Consider the following 19,227-nt stretch of genomic DNA (forward strand, 5'->3'; position numbering starts at 1 on the left):
ATGGGAGGAACAAAGGAAATATTCAGTGATAGGTCCCCAAAGATGGCACTTCTGTGATCTCGGTTGTCACCCCAGAAGTGAGAATGTAGTTACCCTTAAATGTGTGTTTAGTCACTCCCTGTTAAAGCCAAAGGCATGGTGATGATGGGTTGGTGGTTGGACAGATGATCTTAGTGGTCTTTTCTGACCTTAATGACTCTATGGATCTAAACACTTCTCAGCTAGAGGTGGAATTGAGTATGCATATCTATGCAGGGCCCCTTTTCCCACCAAGGCCTACAAAGTTGAAGCAGTTGCCAAGGACTCAAAGGTGGCACGTGAAGTCTCAGCACTGCACCCTGAAAGCGTGTGAGCCACAACATTGCTGTGCTGGCAAAGCACAGCCAAGCAATACGCAGCACATCTGGAAGCAAATGCAATGATACATTTTGAGAACATGGAGTACATGTTATCCTTAGGGCATATATGTCATTTATCAGCTTCTCCCAAAATCTATAGTGCATGAAATATAACTGCAGCAGAGATACTTGGATCGACGTGTAGACCTTAAGTAACTTTTCACTAATGCTAAAATCCCCCAGATCCTGTTCTTTGGCAGCAGCAAGTCCTCAGACAGCTCTCTAGTAAGTCATTAAACGTGTTGCAACTTAACTGGCAAGTAAACAGCTGACCACAAGCTGCAGAGTCAAAACTACTGCTCGTGCAAAGAGGAGAGATGCAATTAGAGATGCACATTGATTGAGATCAACCCCCGTTGACATCCCCACTGTGTAAGGAAACATCTCCAAATGTAACTCCTAAAGCATAACAAGCAGTTTTATTGGAGTCAATGCGGCCATCCCAGTTGTCGCAAACAGGGCTATAATTATTTTTAAAGACCTAAGAGAATTAAACTAAGTCTTACCACCCTCCACAAAACTTTGTTTGTTTGTGTTTGTTTGTTGTGGGTGATCCCTGCTTTGCAGCTTGTTAGCGGCGTGTCACCAGGGGATAAACACAACCACACACAAAATCTCTTTCCCCAAAGTCTTCTTCAAAGTCTTGCATGCTCTGCCCACTGCTGTTAACTGGTGATGTACACAACTGCTGCAGCTTTTGTTGTTCTTCAATAAATGCCACCGTTAATAATTGGGAACGCATAAAATATTGAGCTTATTTATTACTTAAAGATGACAATAATGTTAAGTTTGATGACTGAAAGGAGTGGAGGAGTTTCCTCAGCACAGAAAGTCCTTTCTGTGCTCCATCTCACCACCAAGATCAGAACATACTGCTATATTTGTCCAGGGAGAAACCAGGTCTATCATCAGTGCTTCAGCTTCAGCAGCACTGCCTTTTCCTTCACTGGCAGGGATGGGGATGGCCTTGGGTCCCATCCTGCTGCTCTCATCATAAATTTGGGGAGGGGGGAATCCTTTCCATCTTGCTTCAGCAGGGAATAGGAGAGGAGTGAAGTGCTGGAAATACGACCAGCTTTGAATGGATGATCTTGCAGGTCTGACTCACAGCAATCCCCTAGCAGAGTGAATGAGAGGGCTGCTGGACTAGGATTGAAAGGGAAAAATTCGGTATTGAGTGCCTTCCCCCCATATGGTTAGGTCTGCCTTGGGAAGGACAACATTTTCCAAACAATTTGTCATTTTTTTTTTACTTCTGAGCTCTCCTTTCCATTTGGCTCCAAAGCAAATGTGCGTGCACAGAAAGAATCTTATTCCTTTACAATCTGCCTCTTCTGGGAAGTTTAGAAATGTTAGAATCCACTCATGTTCCAAACATCCCCATTTCTCCCAAAGAAGCTGTGCAGCCTCCTGGACACTTTTCCAAAGATGCACTAACGGAGCATGAATAAAGGAACAGGCAATCTTGGAGAGCCATTTCTTTGCTATATTTGGAAATAAAGAGGGACTTTAATGAATGTTTGTGATGATGAAAGTAAGCACTTACAAGGGGTTCCTTTGTTTGCATAGGAGCAATGTGTAGCACCACACTTGGCTTTGGAAACAAGCCTTTGGGAAGCAGCTTGGGTTGGTCTAGAGACGATCTGATGCTCTTTTGGCCTGCAGCAGGAGTTCACCTGGCAATAAGGTGCCCAGCAGCAGATGAAACTTTCCATCAGCCCCCAGCAACCTTGCCAGCATCTACCCCCATGTACTTTTGGCATCTGAATCCACCTGATGTCTTCTCTAAGAGGGAAGCCTTATGATGTCCATCTTTTAAACCCACAGGCATGGTGTCTCATTCATGCATCTTCAGATCAAGCACAAAAGAAATGACAAGCCTTGGGCACCTACAGATGGATGCTTGCTTATTTCAGGTACCACATTCCAGAGCTCACTCCCACGTCTTGCCTCAGAGGTACGTGTATTTTTCTAGTACCTGGAGCCTGTTGTTAGTGCATGGCCAGAGGCATCTCAGCCTTGCTGAGCTATCTGAGCCTCATTCTACCTCCATGGGGGCTCAGTCATGCTTCCAGCCCACTCAGACCCAGCAAGTAGCATCCCCTAGGCAAGGAGAAATGTAATCTCTTTACAACACGTGCATCTGCACATCTGTTTGTTGCAGGAAAAGGGTCCCAGCAGCCCTGAACTATGCTGAACGTGGGTAGGGAGTCTTTGCCTTTTGCCATGTTCATCTGTCCATAGCCACCACACAAAACCTCGTGGTCGTTCAGTATCCTGGAGTAGTTTCCTCAGCTCCCACTGGAAGACCTGGGCAAAGCCTTTCCCAGTGCCAGCCCTCCATCAAGCCTCCTTGACCCTGCACAGGGAACACTGGGGCCATCTGTAGAGGGACAGGGGGCATCTCACCCACACTGCTCAGGCACTCAGACAGCCAGGGAAGCTCCCTCCATCCTCAGCATGTAAACATCTGCTGGAGGAAGACTTATTCTCCTAATAACACATCATTAAACATTGATTTAAAGACAATCGTCTTCCCTCTCTTTAATTTCACAGCACCTTTAAAACAGCTGTTAGGCTGCAGTGGGGACGATCAGCCCAACAGGAAACGCATTGTTAGCTCCTCACATTAAAACAGTAGAATGCATTAATTTATGAGCTCCTACTCGCTCTCCAAACGTTTTATTATGTTAATATCACCTTGACGTGCTGGTAGGCCCCAGTGCCAAAGCCTCTTTCACACAGTATGTGCCATCCTAAATTACAGGCTGGGCGCCTCCTGGAACTGCCTTTGGAAAACTGGAGTAAACCAGCAAGCACTAAAGTTAATATTATCTTACAGACTAACAACCAGCTAATGCTCGACATGTGAATCCCATTTACTTCTTCTCTCTATAACAAATGGCAAGTGTGGGACCGGACTGTTCCTGATTTTATGCTATTTATCTTTCTGATCCATTCCATATTCGTTGTCCTTGGTTTTCGGCTATGACTACAGGCTGGGTGTACGTGCATGTGTATCCCTCTGTCCTTAGCAAAGCACAAGCCATGTCCCCACTGTAGTGCTTGCCTGGTCCCTGCACGATTGGATGCTGCTCCCTTCAGAATGATCCGTTAGGCTCTCCAAAACCCAAGAGGGGGGCACATACTGGGAGCAAAGCATCTGAAACTTCAAAACATTCACTTGAAAATTAAAATGGATAAAGGGGTCTGGGGAGGGATGTAGGGCTGTTGGGGAAGCGCAGCATTCCAGACCCATGCAACTCATCCCTGCAACCCTACGGCCTCCCTTCAGCCTCTGCTCCAGCTCTGTTTGCTGCCTCACCTCCATACCAAACACTGCAGCAGGAGCGTTTCCTCAGGGCTTCTCTCTGGGGGAAAAATTAAAGAAAAAAAAAAAAGTGGCCACTGCTTTCCCTGCCCCCCTCAGCCGAAGAAAACCAGCCGGGAGGAAATGAAGAGGGCAGGGGCCGTGGAACCTTGAGCACGGAGCCGCCCGGGGAGCAGCACCGAGCCGCCGGCGGTGGGGCGGGGGGGCCCGACCCGGGATGCCGCTGCCGCGGGACGGAGATGCAGGACCCGGGGCTGCGGGTTCCGCCGTTCTCCCGGTGCGGCCGGCCCTGCCCCCGGCCCTCCCCCGTGTGCGGCACCCTGGGACGGGGCTGACGTCAGGAGGAGACGGGGAAATCTCCGAAGAAAACCCTGGAGCGGCGGGCAGGGCGCGCACAGCGCCCGCCGGGCCCGGCACCCCGCAGCGCCCGGTAAGTGCTCCGGGACGGCCCCACGCGCGTCCCCGCGTTCCCGACCCCCCCACGCGCGTCTCCCCGCGTCCCGCACGGTCGGCCCCGCGCTCCCGTCCCTCCTCCCCTCGTGCGCTACGAGCCGCGTTTCCCCCCCCACCCCACGCACGTCCCTCGGGTCGCGTCCCGGCCCCGTTTTCCCCTCTCCGGAGGTGCGGAGCGTTGCGGGGCCGCGCGGTTCGGACCGGCAAACAAAGCGGGGCCGGGCTGGGTCGAGGGAAGGGGGGGGGGTTGCGCCCCTCGCTGCTCCGCGTCGCCGCCCGCCCCGCAGCTCTGCGCCCCGCGCACGGCCGCGGCCCCTGGCATCGTTCTAGCGCGTAAATTCTTTTCAGGGCCTCTGCGCTTCGTCAGCACTGACAAATACGCATGGAAACGTAATTCCAAAAGGGTTACCTCATTTTATTTCAGATTTTTGTCGCCGTCGTTGTTGTTGTGTTATTATCATTTTATCGTAAGCGCACCGTTTTCAACTCCGAGTTCTTCTCCTGAGCAGCGCGGAGCGAAGGATGGTCCCTACTATAGGATGGGGCGGCCGGATCGGGGCCCCGGGGGTGGCCGGGGATGGCAGCACGGAGGGGCTGAGCCGGGACAGGTGGAGGGATGGGGGGCACGGGGAGCTGCGTGGGGCTCAGCCGGGCAAGAGAAGCGGGCGGAGAGAGTCTGGCTGCCATTCAATTAATTCCCTGTTCGGAAAAAGAATATTCTTCCTTTGCCTTGCTTTTTTTTTTTTTTTCCACTTTGCGTGTGTTATTATTATTATTATTATTATTATTATTACTATTTACATTCTGATTGGAAAAAATAGACACACCTTTAGGAACCCCCACTGTCCAGCAATGTCCCGCAACTCCTCTCCGTCCAACGGGGGCGAAATTCTCGGAGCGGTGGAAAAAGGCTTTTTTTTCCTCGTGTTAACTCCGTTGAATGGACGCGCGGAGTTCCCCCCCGACGGTACCTTTAGAAGAATTTTCAGGTGTCGCTTAAAAGATCGTCCCTAAGAGCGTTTTCTGTTATTTCGTCCTTATTTCTTAACCTCGCTGTAAGCGAACACAAACGGCGAGACACGAATTGAACCAAAAAAAAAGAAAAAAAAAAAAAAAAGCAAATACAGTGCGGGTAGCGAGGACCGAGACGCCGTTTGCTTATTTCCTAACAGTCTTAAAATACGTGATTTCTGCCTTCCAACCCAAGGGATGCTTTCCCTGCGCCTGTGAGCTAAAACCCGGCTTCCAAATAATTGCTGAGAGCTTCTTCTCTTGGAGAACGTCCCCAAAATCCTTCTGGTGCCTGAATTACTGGCCGAGTCCTGGAGATCGCGAGCCGGAGCGGTGGCACCGTTCCCCGGACGCGGTTTAGCCGAACGAAACCCTGAGCGGGGCAGAGATTTCCCCCCGACAGCCGCCGCCGAACGGCTCCGAGCCTCTCCTTTACTATCGGTTTTATTGTTCGAGCAGATTTCATTGTGAAATCGTGTATTTCCCGGGCTCTGTCCTCCTTACCGGGTGGAAAGAAGAGCGCGTTCCTCGGAGAAAATCACTGCGGGTTGAACGGTGCGTTATTTCCCACCCCCGTCCCGAGCAGCCCGCATAGATGCTGCTTTTAAATAACAAAAGGGGAGGAGAAAACATTCTCTAGTAAAGCCGAATTCCTTCGTTAGACCGCCTCCTAAACGTGCTAATAAAACTAATTCGTTTTATTTGCCCTGAACTTTTATATCTTGCCCCGTGCGCTGATTAGCGCAGCCCTCTGGAAGGCGGTGGTGTTCTCCTATCTCTCGTTTAGATGTGCCCGTTAAGATACGGCCGTTCCCACAGTGAAACTGGGAAGAAAATTGTCCCCGTTCCTCATCGAGGGACAGCGCAGAGCCTTTGTGGGAGGAAAAATAAGAAAAGGGGGGAAAAAAGAATGGGAGGGAAAGAAAAGAAAATAGAAGAGATGGTGCTGAATGCACACAAAGGTGAATTGTTTCTCCGATTTTGCTTTTTAAGGCAGGAAACGTGTGGCTCTGCAGAGATTCACGGCTGTTCTGAGAACATTAAAGCGCGTTCAGCCCTTCAGGAAATGTTCTGTTTAGGGGAAATGCATTCCCCCCATCCAAATGCTGCAGCAATTAAGAGGTTGCTCGCCCGAAACAAGGTGAGGGAAACCCACAAGGAAACGTAGCATCGGTGGTACCAAATGCGGCCCCTTTTCCTGCAGAAGAACGATCTTAATAAAATGCCAACGGAGTGCCCGGTCCTTAGATTACCCTGCACCAGAGGCATCTTTTTTAGTCCACAAACCAAACCTATTTCGGACCTAAAGATGCACAGAGTAACATGAGCAGGCTGCCTTGCAAGCGCCGGTGCCCCTTCCTCCATCAATTAATAAGAAAAGCATGTTCCCTCTGCTCGGAGAGGGAACTGTGGGACTATAATACGGCCCTTTCCCCCTCCCTACCGAGAGAAGCAGCCTCCGCACCCCGAGCTGTCCATCCTCTGGCGGTGGCATTGCTGATCCCACTCTGCGGACAACCAGGACTAAACTCGAGCCGCTGCTGACAGCGGTTTTGCTCAGAGCGTGGCTCGGTGCTCGTGGTCTGAGGGATGCAGAAAGGGCCACGGAACAGAGCCAGAGCGGGGCTGTGCCCAACGGCACTTGGGAAAAACGGAGTTACCCCAGGGGATGGTTTAATTTTCGGGACAGGAGGGCCGAGGAGAACCCCCCCACACACACACCCCGTTTGCTTCCAGCTGAAGAAAACCGAATAGGAAAACCCTTTCTCCTCCCGTCATTCGCCGCGTTTTAAGAAAGCCTTGGGGTATCATTTGTATCTGTCAGAAAACATTAAGCCTTCAACTTTTTCATCCCGACTTTTTTGGAAGCGCTGCCGTTGGCCGCCTGCGCCTGGGGCAGCCCCGGGCCGGTGGGGGTCCAAGCGCAGAGGGGCACCGGGAGGCACCGGGATGCGCCGGCTGTCACGGGCCGAATGCCACCAAAACATTCCGTTTGCCCCTCTCTGGAAAAAAAATATATATATCAGTTTCCTCCCGAAAATTGTGCTTTCCCCACTGGGTTTGAATAGCGGTGGGGCAGGGCCGGCCGGGTCGAGATGAGCGCGGTGCCCCGCGGGCAAATCTCGGGTAGTAACGGGGGGCTTCGGGAGGCCGGAGGTGGCAGGGACGGCCGGGGGAACCCTGAGCGCCCGCGGAGCCGGAGATTGGCTGTGCCGACCGGGGCTGCAGATCCAAAAAGGACTGATCTCGTTTTGCTCAACTTCTTAGGAAAATCGCTCTCCTGGCTGCGTAGAGGACAGGCCGGCTAGGAGCCAGCGTAATTTTCCACCTTCCTACCCTGAGCGATTTAACATGCTTTCTCGGCTGGGATTCTTCCCCCTCTCCGCTTCCCTCTGCCCGCTCGTGGGCACCCGAGGGGGACCCGGTTCGGACGGGGTGGCCGCAGAGCTGTCCGTGTCGGGGCTCGTTTAGTGCTCGCCGTTTTTTGGGGACTGCTCGGTTAGTGCCATGCTGGCGGGGGTGTTCACAGTCCCAACAAGATGGTGCTGAGCTTTTCCTTACTCTGGGGCGTACACTCGGGTCTCTACTTGGCTCTGTTAAGGTGATGCTGCTTGGGCATGACCCACGGGACGTGGAACCGATGGACACCACCCCCGTTACTCTGCGACAGTGAACTCCGTCCCACCGGAGCGGTCCGAGCTCCGCGGGGCACCGCGCAATCCGCGCATACTGTGTGTATCTCCCCTGCCTACTTGCTCCCAACCCAGAACCACGCAGCAAAGGATTGACAAGGGCCGGATGCTAATAATCGCTTATCTACTCATGCGAGGGGCATTTTCACCGTCGGGGAGTTTTAAAAATGCCCCTGTCACAGCGCAGCCGGCTATGCGCACGGAGGAGCTGTGCGTTTCCAGCAGTTGTCACCTCCCTGCAGATGTCTCCTGCTTCAGTCAGTGGCGGTGGCCCTTCACCACCCCCCGCACCTTCAGCCGGGCACTTTTAGGAGGGTTTTATTATAGATGTTGTTTTCCTGCAGCCAACTCCCTTCTACGGGACTTCGGGAAGGGTCGCCAGGGTGAAGGTTGGCTGGTTTGCCTTGGCTTTGCTTGGGCTTGTTTTGACTGACTTTGCATTGGATGGGTTTGGCTGGCTTGTGTTTAGATTGGATTGGATTGGTTTGGTTTGGTTTGGTTTGGTTTGGTTTGGTTTGGTTGCATTCAACTGAGTTGGTTTGGGTTGGCTGGGCTTGGGTTGGATTGAGTTGAGTTGGACTTGGTTGAGGAATGTCTCCCTTATCCCTTGCCTCACTACTGCTGTTTTTATTGTTTTGCATTTGTTTGTTTGTTTATTTGTTTATTTTGGGAGGGTTTCCCTCTCCTCTCGGACAGAGGTGCACTTGGGAGGAGACGCTTTCATTTTCGTAACGATTCCCAATAATTTATAGACTGAATCTGAGTCCATACAATGCTAATAAATCTGAAGAGGAAAAGCTGGCGGAGACTTCTTAACTTCGCTGCCTGATATACGGCCCAGGTGGTTTTGTGTTGGCTACAAAAGCGGCCGCCAGCCGGGGATGGGAGCTCCTTTCCAAAAGTAGGAAAGCTCCTGCAGGGTCTCTGGCGCAGGACTCGTTCCGGGATGATGGGGAGGGACTGTGGGCCCCTCTGAGACCACTGGGTGATTCTCCAGTTCGGTCTTTTCTCGTCCCCTTCTCTACTGAGTTACAACTGGCGTGGCCAACTCCAGTTTATTCATAAGAGCCGCGGCTCGTTCTTGCATTATTTATGGCAGGAGGAAAGGAGAGGTGTATTTGCGACCCTGCAGCCATGGGCCGGGGGAGTCCTGGCTGCGTGGGCCCCGGGTCCGGCTCAGGCGGGCACTGCGAGGAATTTTCCCAAGCAAAATCACCACGGCCCCCGGCCCCAGTCCTCCACGGCCCTTCCCACACCCACGAGGGTCATGGCTCCCTCAGGGGGTGTCCCCACAGGGACGGGTGGGAGGCTGCCCCGTGGCTGCGGCCTCGCTTCCCTTCTTCCAGCATCAAAAGATGCAAGGCGTGACGTCAGGGAAACGGGGCGTGACGTCACGCGGAGGTGACCGTGACGTAACGCCTAAAGGAGAGGGATGCAGAGAAGGGATGTTCCCGGCACCCGAAACGGAGCGGGCCTGGGTGGGGAAAAAGGAAAAATGCAAATGTGGGGAGGACCGGTTTGTCCCGACAATGTGTCGTCCGGGTAGAACGGGAGGAGACGGCTGTGTGTGACAGGAACCCTCCCAGCTCCTAAAGAGCAGAGCAAGAAAGCGCCCTGAGTCCCACATACGACATATATAAGGTGTTTGTAAGACATGCATAAGGCGTATATAAGACATACAGAAGGCACATACAAGGCATGAAACAAACACGTATCTCCATGTGTGATACTCTGGATCCGTGTACAGGTGGGCAGTGAACGCCTGATCATGGCCCGGGCACGGACATGCATGGAGAGAAGGGCAGGATGCCGGGCAGGGCACGGAGCCCTTCTCCACCCCCCACCCCCACCCCCCCGCCGGGCCCATGCCCCAGGGGCGCCCTCAGAGGAAGAACGCTATCCCAGGAAAAGCCTCTGCGTCCTGGCTGAGCCTTTCCCTGAGCCCAGCCGAGGGATTTGATCCTAGAACGAATTTTGAAAATGCGTTTTATAGAGCAGAACAAAAAGTGAAAATTGGGCTGAGGGTAAAAAAGAAAAAAAGAAAAAAAGAAAAAAAGAAAGAAAGAAAGAAAGAAAAAATGAAGAAAAAAGGAAGAAAGAAAAAAAAAATGAAAAGAAAAGAAAAAGAAGGAAAAATCCCGCCTCCGGTTTTCAAGCTGCTGTGAGCAGTGGGTTTAAAATAGCCGGAGCAGAGCGGCCGGGCTGTTGGCAGCCGCCCTCCAGCGCAGCAATCCTGGCTCCAGCCGAGAGCTCCCGGAGAGCTGCCCGGGGCTGCCCCTCTTCCGGCCCCGCAGAAATTCAAATAATAATAATAATTTTAAAATAAATAAAAAAAGAAAGAAAAAGAAAGGAGGGGACTGTGAAATGTATCGGCTGCGGAGCTGGAAAAGAAAAGAAAGAAAATGGATAGAGACCTGAGCGTGACAGCACCTACCTGTACACACCCTGAGCTGCAAAAGGCTTTGGAGATCAGAGGTTCAGAGCCGGACGCAACAGCCCGGTGAGGGAAGAAAAAAAGCCCGCACTGCAGCATTGCTCCACTCCACTTTCCATAAAACAGTTCAAAAGTTCTCTCCCACATCTTTACTTGATTTGAAAGCAAAACAGAATGTCAGGATGGATCAGTTAAAGGGGGCCGAGAAAATAAAGAGGAGAGAAGGTCCCTTCCACGGGCAGAGCGCAGCCGAGATCCCCTCGCATCCCCTCGCCCTGTCCCCCAGATCACCGCTGCTGCCCTTCAGCGAGTGAAAAAAAAAAAAGAAGTGTTAGAAAGGGATAAAACCGAATCAGACACAAATCCCTGGGGGCCGTTCCCAGGGCAACCCCCGCAGCTCGGAGGGATCCGTTCCCCGCGGGACTCGAACTCGCCGTGGGGTCTCTGCGCGGGGTGCGCAGCTTGCGCGGACAGGAGGCCCGGGGGGGGGGGGAGGGAAGGGGAGGAAGGGGGATGCGCGCGGAGATGCGCACGGGAACAACCTGCGAGGGATGAAAGGAGGCCAAGGGGTGCTGCCACCCCCCCACCCCCACCCAGAGGTTGAGGGCAGGCAGAGGGGGAGGGGGGACGAACCGCCCTCCGCACGGCTGGGAATGATTTTCCACCTTTCCATTCGTTATGAAATATTTTTAATACCTCGGCGAAGTATTTGGGGGAGGCGTCGGGGGGAAGCGGCGGGGGAAGGCTGGGGGAGCACCTTCAAGAGCTGCATTTCTCGCACGAAGAAGTCAGGAGGGGGGAAGGGGTGCGGGGCGGCCGCGCAAGAAGCGCGCAATTTCGGCGGGGAGCGCGCAGGCAGGTCCGCCCGCGCGGCCGGGCTGGGCGAGCGCTAGATGGGAGTGATGCATGAGCGAGACGGGGAGGTTTTAACCTTCAGGGGGAGGAGCCCCGTTTAACTACAGGCATTTGTTCTAGGGCAGGTCACTTTAATCTCTTTAGCTTTAAACTGTCCAACTCGCAACTCGCGTTTCTCTATAAGGGATCTTTACCACTTTCCTGCCTATGCGGCCGGACTGCCGTGCTTCTCCCCGCGCAGAGCCCGGCGGCTTCCAGGCTCTGCCCAGATCTCTTCTTCCGACACCCTTAAAATAATACTGTTAGTAATAAGTGGATTTGCTTTTGTTGTTTTTTTTTTGTTGTTGTTGTGTTTTGTCGTGGTTTTTTTTTTCCCCTTAAAGAAAAAAAAAAACAAAAACAAAAAACGAGAGAGAGAGAAAAAGAGAGAGAGGGGAGGAAAAAAAAAGCAAAAAAAAAAAAAAAGCTCCTTGTTCCTTTCTGTGTGGAATAAACACCTGCAAACTCCCCCAGGCAGCCCGGCGCCCCCGCCATGGATTCCTTTAAAGGTGGAATGAATTTGGAGAGACTGCCCGAGAGCTTGAGACCCCAACCCTCCCATGACATGGCTTCCAGCTTCCATTTGCAAAGATCCTCGGAGCCCAGAGACCCGATCGAGAACTCGGCCAGTGAATCCTCCGACACGGAGGTGCCAGGTAACCCCCCCGCGGCCCCTGCCCGCTCCCCCCGCGCCTCCCCCTTCCCCTCCGCGTTTTCCCTCCGCGGGGCGCTCGGTGGTTCCGCGCAGCAGCGAGCGGCGGTGTGGGCCGGGGGGCGGCTGTCCCCGCTGTCCCCGCTGTCCCCGCTGTCCCCATCCCCTCAGAACCCCGAGAAGGGGCGAGAGGGACCGGCACGGAGCGGCTGTCACCCGCGAAGAGGACACGCGCGGCCTCCGAGCCCCATCCTAGAACTTTTTTCGTGATTATTTTTCTTTCTCCTTCCCCATCTTTTTTTTTTTTCTTTCTTTCTTTTTTCTTTCTTTCTTTTCTTTCTTTCTTTCTTTCTTTCTTTCTTTCTTTCTTTCTTTCTTTCTTTCTTTCTTTCTTTCTTTCTTTCTTTCTTTCTTTCTTTCTTTCTTTCTTTCTTTCTTTCTTTCTTTCTTTCTTTCTTTCTTTCTCTCTCTCTCTCTCTCTCTCTCTCTCTCTCTCTCTCTCTCTCTCTCTCTCTCTCTCTCTCTCTCTCTCTCTCTTTCTCTTTCTCTTTCTCTCTTTCTTTCTCTTAGCTCTTAGTTATTTAAACAGCGATCAATTAATCGCACCGAAGTGAACGGCGCTCTTCCTGGAGCGCGGTATTGCCAGATATTTCTGAAATCCATGTCAGTTCTGCCCGGGTTTATTTTGCAGCTCGGGCGGTGCGGACATGGAAAAAGTTTTTTTCTGTCTGAGGAAGGGGGGAGGGAGAAAGAAAAAATACGGAAAATAAAAAATTCCCCGTAGAACGGAGGGATCGTGGGGCAGCGCGGAGGGGACGTGCGCGGCCGCGGAGGACTTTGCGCAGGGGCTGCGCGATTTGCAGAGGCTCTCCGCGCCCTGACCTTCATGTGCGAGGGCTGCAGGGAAAGCTGTGGTTTCCCAGTTTGTATTTAATTGAAGTAGCAACATTTCCAAGGTGACGAGGGAAGCTAGGAGAGGGAAACAAAAGCTGCAGAAAGGAGCCCGATGACCGTTCTGCTTTTCTCGGGAGGAGTTTCCCTCTCATTTCACTTCACATTACTTTTTCAATAGATGTTGCTGCTCGTGTCGGTGTTAGCAGGTCCCGCCGCTGCAGCACGAGGCAGGGCCGGGCGGCACACGGCGATACGCAGCGCCGAGCTCTGCTCAGCAAACTGTGAGGGACCGGCGTCTGGAAGGGACTCCGAGATTAGAGGGGATTATTGGAGATTAGGGAGGGAGATTTGCTCCATTTTACCGTACCCCTCTATGTGACCCTTCGGTGCGGGGCAGGGCTGAAGACCTGCTGCTTTTTTTTTTTTTTTTAAATCTCCGAGGAGCTACGAAATACCTTTCACGTTCTCTTTCTTCCTTTATTATTGTTATTTATTTATTTTTAATGAGGGAAAGAAAAAAAAAAAAAACATAATAATAATAAGGCACAAATTCCAATTGAACCGAATGCTCTGTTTTGAAATGACACCGAGGCCCGAACTGAAGGCCGGGTTTCAGCTGAAATCACGGCAGGGCTGAACGCGGGGCCGCGGTCGCAGCTCTTCGTTCCGTGTATCCAGACGGGTCCCCCCGCACCGCCGGGCCGGGAATGGGGACGGTGGCCCCGGGAGGGCAGGGAGGAGGGGGGGGGGGGGGGGGGGGATGGGGGGGCTTTGCTTTCTGTTTGCTCGGTGGTCCAGCGACCGGGGCAGCTCTGGGGCTGCTGCAGGCCTTGTTTGCTCTGCAAACCACTTAACTCCGGGAGAGGCCATCCGAGCTGCTATCGGCCTTTTCACCGCGTTGGGGTCTACGTTGAAGCTCTCTGTCCCTCCTTTTTATTCCGGAGGGCTTCCAGAGAGAAGGGTGACTTCCCCAGGCCGAGCCCCCCCGACCCCCTTCCCCCCAGCCCATCAGCCGCACGCAGCCCACGGTTCTGTTTAACGTCGCAGGGCTGCAGAAATGTTCCCGCACCGCCGCCTGAGCCTGCGGGAAAGGCGCACAGCTCGGCCCGGGGGGAGGCGGACGGGCTGCGCGCCCGCGAAGTTTCCCTCGGGGCTGAAGTGCTCGCGTCCCGCAGCGGCACTGCGCGGAGCCCCGGCTCCCCTCCACCCTCCGTCCCCTGGCCCACATCGCTCTGCTTTTGGCCCTCGCAGTGCCGTTCCGGCACGGAGCTCGGAGAGAAGCGAGGAGAAGCGTTCCGAAAGGTTCTGTCCCCCGCAGCCGCGGGGCCGGGAGGGATTCCCGCATTCCTGCTTCTATAGCGTGCAAATCCCGATCGCCAAAAACGCGACTGAGATTTTTGTTGTCGTTGTTGTTTGTGCTTCTTTCGAAACTCTTTTTTTTTTCCTTTTTTTTTTCTTTTTCTTTTTTTCTTTTTCTTTTTTTTTTTTTTTTTTTCTGCAGAGGGCTTTGCTCGACCCGGGGTTAAAATAAACAGTCAGGTCCTAAAAGCAGCGAAAGAGGGAAAAGGGGGAAAAAAAGAGAGAAAGAAAACAACAACAAAAAAAGTGGGGGAGTAAAGAGAGAGGGCGACTTTTGCAATTAATTGCTGCGGGTTTTACACCCCTGCCCTTCCAAAGTTTCCTGTCGCGGCCGAACACAACAAAGAAAACGGAGCAAAGATCGCGCCTTAGGGTTTAAAGGAGTAAAAAAAGTTGTCGTGGGCCGCAATGAGGGCGATGCCGCTGTTGTAATCCGCTCCTCTCGATCCCTTTTGCCCTTCAATCCGAGCCATGCGGGTCCCGCGATCTCCCCGGGCCGGGCCGGGCTGCGCTCGGTGCTGCGGTGTCGGTCCCTATGGGTACCCCAAGCACGGCTGTAATGGGGCGGGCAGGACTGGGGGTGATGAGGGGGGGGGGGGAGGGGGAGCTGCCTTTGTGTGCGTGTTTTTGAGTATGAAACAAACAAACAAACAAAAGAAAAGGAAAAAAAAACGTATGAGGAAAAAAAAAAACAACCAATATATATATGTATATACCCAAACCCAAACATCCCACCGTAGAAAAAGAGAGAAGCGGAGAGCAGAAAAACGAGGACGGGGCCGCCGACGACCCGGCGAAGAAGAAGAAGCAGCGGAGGCAGCGGACCCACTTCACCAGCCAGCAGCTGCAGGAGCTGGAGGCCACTTTCCAGCGGAACCGCTACCCCGATATGAGCATGCGGGAGGAGATCGCCGTGTGGACGAACCTCACCGAACCCCGCGTCCGGGTAAGATGGGCGCTGCGGGGCCTCTGCCGGGTCGGGGGGAGCTGAGGGAAACGGCCCCTTTTGGGAGCGGGGCCGCTGTGGGATTGGTTTTGGTTGCTCAGATTGGTGGTGAGGTTGGAGAGGAGACATTCAGCTCCTGGCTGCGGAGGCGAATTAGGGCTGTGCCGGGCCTCATAAATGGGGCGGTGGGACCGGGCTGGGATGCAGCCGGTTTGTGGGGTGAGACTCTTCGGCTTGGCTCAAACCCTCGAGTCCTTTGCAATGTTCCGGTTATCCCCATAATCCCGGCAATAACGAGGACCCCCCCTCCCCCCCAAATAAACCACCGCTCGGCGGCTCCTCGGGATCGCGGCTCAGCCCCCGGGATCCGCGCGGAGCGGTGCGGAGCGGCCGCGCATCCCCCGCGGGGGCAGCGCCGGACGTGGCTCCGCTGTTTGCGGGGCTGCCGGCAAAGCGAAGGACGGGGAGACTGCCCTCCAAAGTCAATAGCACGACACGTTCCCGTAAGGCGGAGGCGCTGGGTCTTTCTACGGCTCCGAGCCGATGCCATTCGGGAATATATATATATATAGCCTCAGCGGTTATTTAGAGAGATTTACTTGCGAGATAGCGCTGCGATGAACAACCAACGCGGAGCGGCTCGGGCCGTATCGATCCGCAGCAGTTTTTCCCATCTCCACTCGCCGTTTCCTCCCGAGATTTTTCCCTGCGTGGTTTCGGCCCCTCTGAGTCCTCACCAGGCCGGGGCCGGAGCAGAAATTCGGGAGAAAAAAAAAAAAAGGGGGGGTATCGAGAGTCACCCCTCAGCCCCGCGGAGCCCTTTCTGGTAATTAAACTCCGAGTGATCCAGTCGGATAGCAAAAATTCCGTCTAAAATCTTCCGAGAGTAAACACGCTCTCATCCGAAAGCATTGCACTAATTGCGTTCAAAACAAAACAAAACAAAGCCCGAGAGGAGACTGAACGGCATTAATATTGCTGGAATATTTCAGGAAGCAAATAAAACTAATATACGAGTGGCCATTAACATCATTTCGTTCTCCCTCTGTGCGGAGATGTTTTGGTTTGATGTTCTGAGATTGCAGATTGCAAATCTAACCTTAATTTGCTGTGAGGGCCTTCCTTTAAAATGTCTAGGAGCCATAATTAAAACTATTACCCTCATTTTCAGGAAATTCCTGTCTGGAAGCACCTTCCGAGGAGTATATTACAGGTTTTGAAAACGTTGGCTTTCGTTTCCTCTTCTTATTTAATACGGGATTCTTTTTATTCTTGTTATTTTTTAAATTGGCTCCGCCATCCCTTCTTCCCTCGTAGTTTGTTGGTGTCTTTTTTTTTTTTTCCCCTCCATCCCCATGAACGTCTGTGAAGGAGCGTTGCGCCATCGCTGCGCGGGGAGGGGAGGGCCGGGGCGCTCCGAGGGGCGCAGCCTCCGCGGGGCCGCGCGCAGTGAGGAGGGGGAGGCGGAGGAAGCTGAGAACCGAGCGCGGTGCTGCCGGGTTTAACTTGGGGAGAGAATTCGGAACCCGCGCGGCCCCAATCCCGGCCCGGCTCATGGCTCCCATCGCGGGGAGCTCAAAGCCTTTCCTAAAAGAAAAAGAAAAAAAAAAAAAGAAAGAAAATAGGAGAGAGAGCCTGGATCGGGTTTTTGCATCAAACACCAGGAGCGGCCCCTGCTCCTCTGTTTCCCAGTCAGGGCTGTAAATTCTCATTAGATATAAAGGCAGAGGCTGCATCCATCCAAGGGCCATGCAGGGACTGTTTTTTTTTTTTTTTTTTTTTTTAAACCTAAACATACTAATCCAATCCCCTTTTTTATGATCTGTAACAGGGGACTTTTATTACACAGCATTAGCATTCGGAAACACGGCGGAGCCGGGGCGAGCCGGCCCTAATCAGAGCGGGCCGTGCCTTCTCCCCATGGCGAAGGGAGAGGGGCGGAGGGGGATGCGGACACCCGAGCACGGACGGCTGCGCGCAGCCCCGCTCGCAGATGCCGCTGAATATCGACTGCGCGCGGAGATGCGCGGACAGGGAACAGAGGGGCAGGGAGCGATGGGACTGGGAACGGTGGGACTGGGAGCGATGGGACTGGGAGCGATGGAGAGCGTGGGGAGGGTGGGGACGTCTGGGCGGCGAGGGGTGGCCCGGGAGCGGCTGCGCGCTACTTGCGCGCCTCTGCGCGGCCGGGAGCGCATCGTGCGCGGCGGGGCAGCTCTGACCGTGGCCTGTCCCTCCCTCAGGTGTGGTTCAAGAACCGCCGAGCCAAGTGGAGAAAGCGGGAGCGGAACCAGCAGATGGACCTGTGCAAGAACGGCTACGTGCCGCAGTTCAGCGGGCTGATGCAGCCCTACGACGACATGTACGCCGGGTACCCCTACAACAACTGGGCCACCAAAAGCCTCACCCCGGCGCCGCTCTCCACCAAGAGCTTCACCTTTTTCAACTCCATGAGCCCCCTCTCCTCGCAGTCCATGTTCTCGGCTCCCAGCAGCATCTCCTCCATGAACATGCCCTCCGGGATGGGCCACTCGGCCGTGCCGGGAATGGCCAACTCCGGCCTCAACAACATCAACAACATCAGCGGCTCCTCGCTCAACTCGGCCATGTCCTCGCCCGCTTGTCCCTATGGGCCGCCGGGCTCGCCCTACAGCGTGTACCGGGACACTTGTAACTCCAGCCTGGCCAGCCTCAGACTGAAATCAAAGCAGCACTCCAGTTTCGGCTACAGCAGTTTGCAGAGCCCCGGCTCCAGCCTAAACGCCTGTCAGTACAACAGTTGACGGACTTGACACGAACCGCCTCCGACAAACACCGCCGACAAAGGAAAAATTACTAAGAAAAAAAAAAAATAAAAAATAAAGCAGAAACAAAGCGACGTTTAACGGAAATGAATATATATATGTGTGTGTGTGTGTATGTAGAAACCCGATGATGTGTAAAAGCAAAACCCGAGCAAGTGAGAGAGGGAAAGAAACAGCACAGACAAACAAACAAAAGCAAAATAATGGTGACAATAAAGATAATAATAAAACAAAACCCGAAAGCTCTGCGGACTTCGATTGTCTAAAAACAATGATAATAATACTGAATAAAAATAAATAAATAGAAAGAGAGATCCGACGACACAACCAACAAAGCAGCGCTTTAAAAAAAATAAAATACAAACCGATAGTTAACCATTAAAAAGCAAACCATTAAAAAAATTAAAAAGAATAATAATGATTAAAAAAAAAAAAAACAAAAAAAAACCGAAAAACGGAAACGGACCAGAAAACTTTTGCAAGAGACACCGAAATCTGGTACATGGATGAGTTGCAATTTTTCTCTGGATGATGCGGGTTGTATGTGTTTACTTGAACTTGCACAGGAGGTGGTAAGGCGGCCGCTCCCTGCGGCCATTGGGGGCGGCCCGGGGGGTGAGATGGGAATGGGGGGGTGAGGGGGAGGGAGGGGGGAAGTTCGGGTGATGTTTACCACTGAGGAACGGAATCGCAGTCCAAAAGGGGGGGGGGGGGGGGGGGGGGGGCCGGATAAAAGAAAAAAAAAAAGACAAAAAAAGACTAAAAAAAAAAAAAAAAAAAGATTAAAAAAATAAATAAAAAAAAAAAAAAGAAAAAGGGAGGGGAGAAGAAAAATATAATTCGCAGAGTCGGTTCTGCGGGGGGAAATGGTTAAAATATTAGGTATGAAGCTATTAAAAATAATAATGACAAGGGTCAACCACTTATATAAGGTTATATTTATATCTGCCGTTACATTGTGCCGGATCATTGTCCTTGGCCGTTGAATAAACTGTTTTTAAAATGCATGATTCTCGATGTTTTTTTCTTTAGTTGGAAGCTATAATCCAGTCATTCCCGATCCTAAGCAGCTCCAGGTTCCTACTTCCTCGTCCTTTCCAAACGACTGCAGTATCCCCGCTCGCGAAGCGCAGACACCCTCCAGCGATGCGAAAACTCTCCAGCGCTTTCCCCGTCCAAAAGTCTTACCCTGATAATGAAATTATCGCCCGTCTTTACTTAAACGCAGGCTCCGATTCTTCTTCTTTTTTTTTGTTTTATTTTTTTGTTTTTCTCTTTAAAAAAATAAAAAAACTTTTAGAGAGTCTAAAGAGAAAGAAAAAAAGGCCAAAAAAAGGTCTGTTATGAAGCGAATCCAG

At 52.6% G+C, this 19,227-nt stretch overlaps 1 protein-coding gene across 1 annotated transcript; it reads left to right on the forward strand.

Moving 5' to 3' along the window:
* Nucleotides 1–11,707: 11,707 nt before the first annotated feature.
* Nucleotides 11,708–18,065, forward strand: PITX1 (paired like homeodomain 1). Its single transcript, XM_048960674.1, has 3 exons — nt 11,708–11,870; nt 14,860–15,065; nt 17,309–18,065. The coding sequence occupies exons 1-3, from the start codon at nt 11,708–11,710 to the stop codon at nt 17,846–17,848; spliced, it is 909 nt and encodes a 302-aa protein (XP_048816631.1). The 3' UTR covers nt 17,849–18,065.
* The last annotated feature ends 1,162 nt before the right edge of the window (nt 18,066–19,227 follow it).

This window comes from Lagopus muta, chromosome 14, assembly GCF_023343835.1.
Source record: "Lagopus muta isolate bLagMut1 chromosome 14, bLagMut1 primary, whole genome shotgun sequence".
NCBI classification, from domain to species: Eukaryota; Metazoa; Chordata; class Aves; order Galliformes; family Phasianidae; genus Lagopus; species Lagopus muta.

Bases quoted from the DNA above. Each gene is read 5' to 3' on its own strand.
- PITX1 (XM_048960674.1), top strand. From the start codon at position 11,708: ATGGATTCCTTTAAAGGTGGAATGAATTTGGAGAGACTGCCCGAGAGC. The intron at 11,871-14,859 runs GTAACCCCCCCG...ATCCCACCGTAG, and splicing joins CTCCGACACGGAGGTGCCAG to AAAAAGAGAGAAGCGGAGAG. The intron at 15,066-17,308 runs GTAAGATGGGCG...TCCCTCCCTCAG, and splicing joins TCACCGAACCCCGCGTCCGG to GTGTGGTTCAAGAACCGCCG.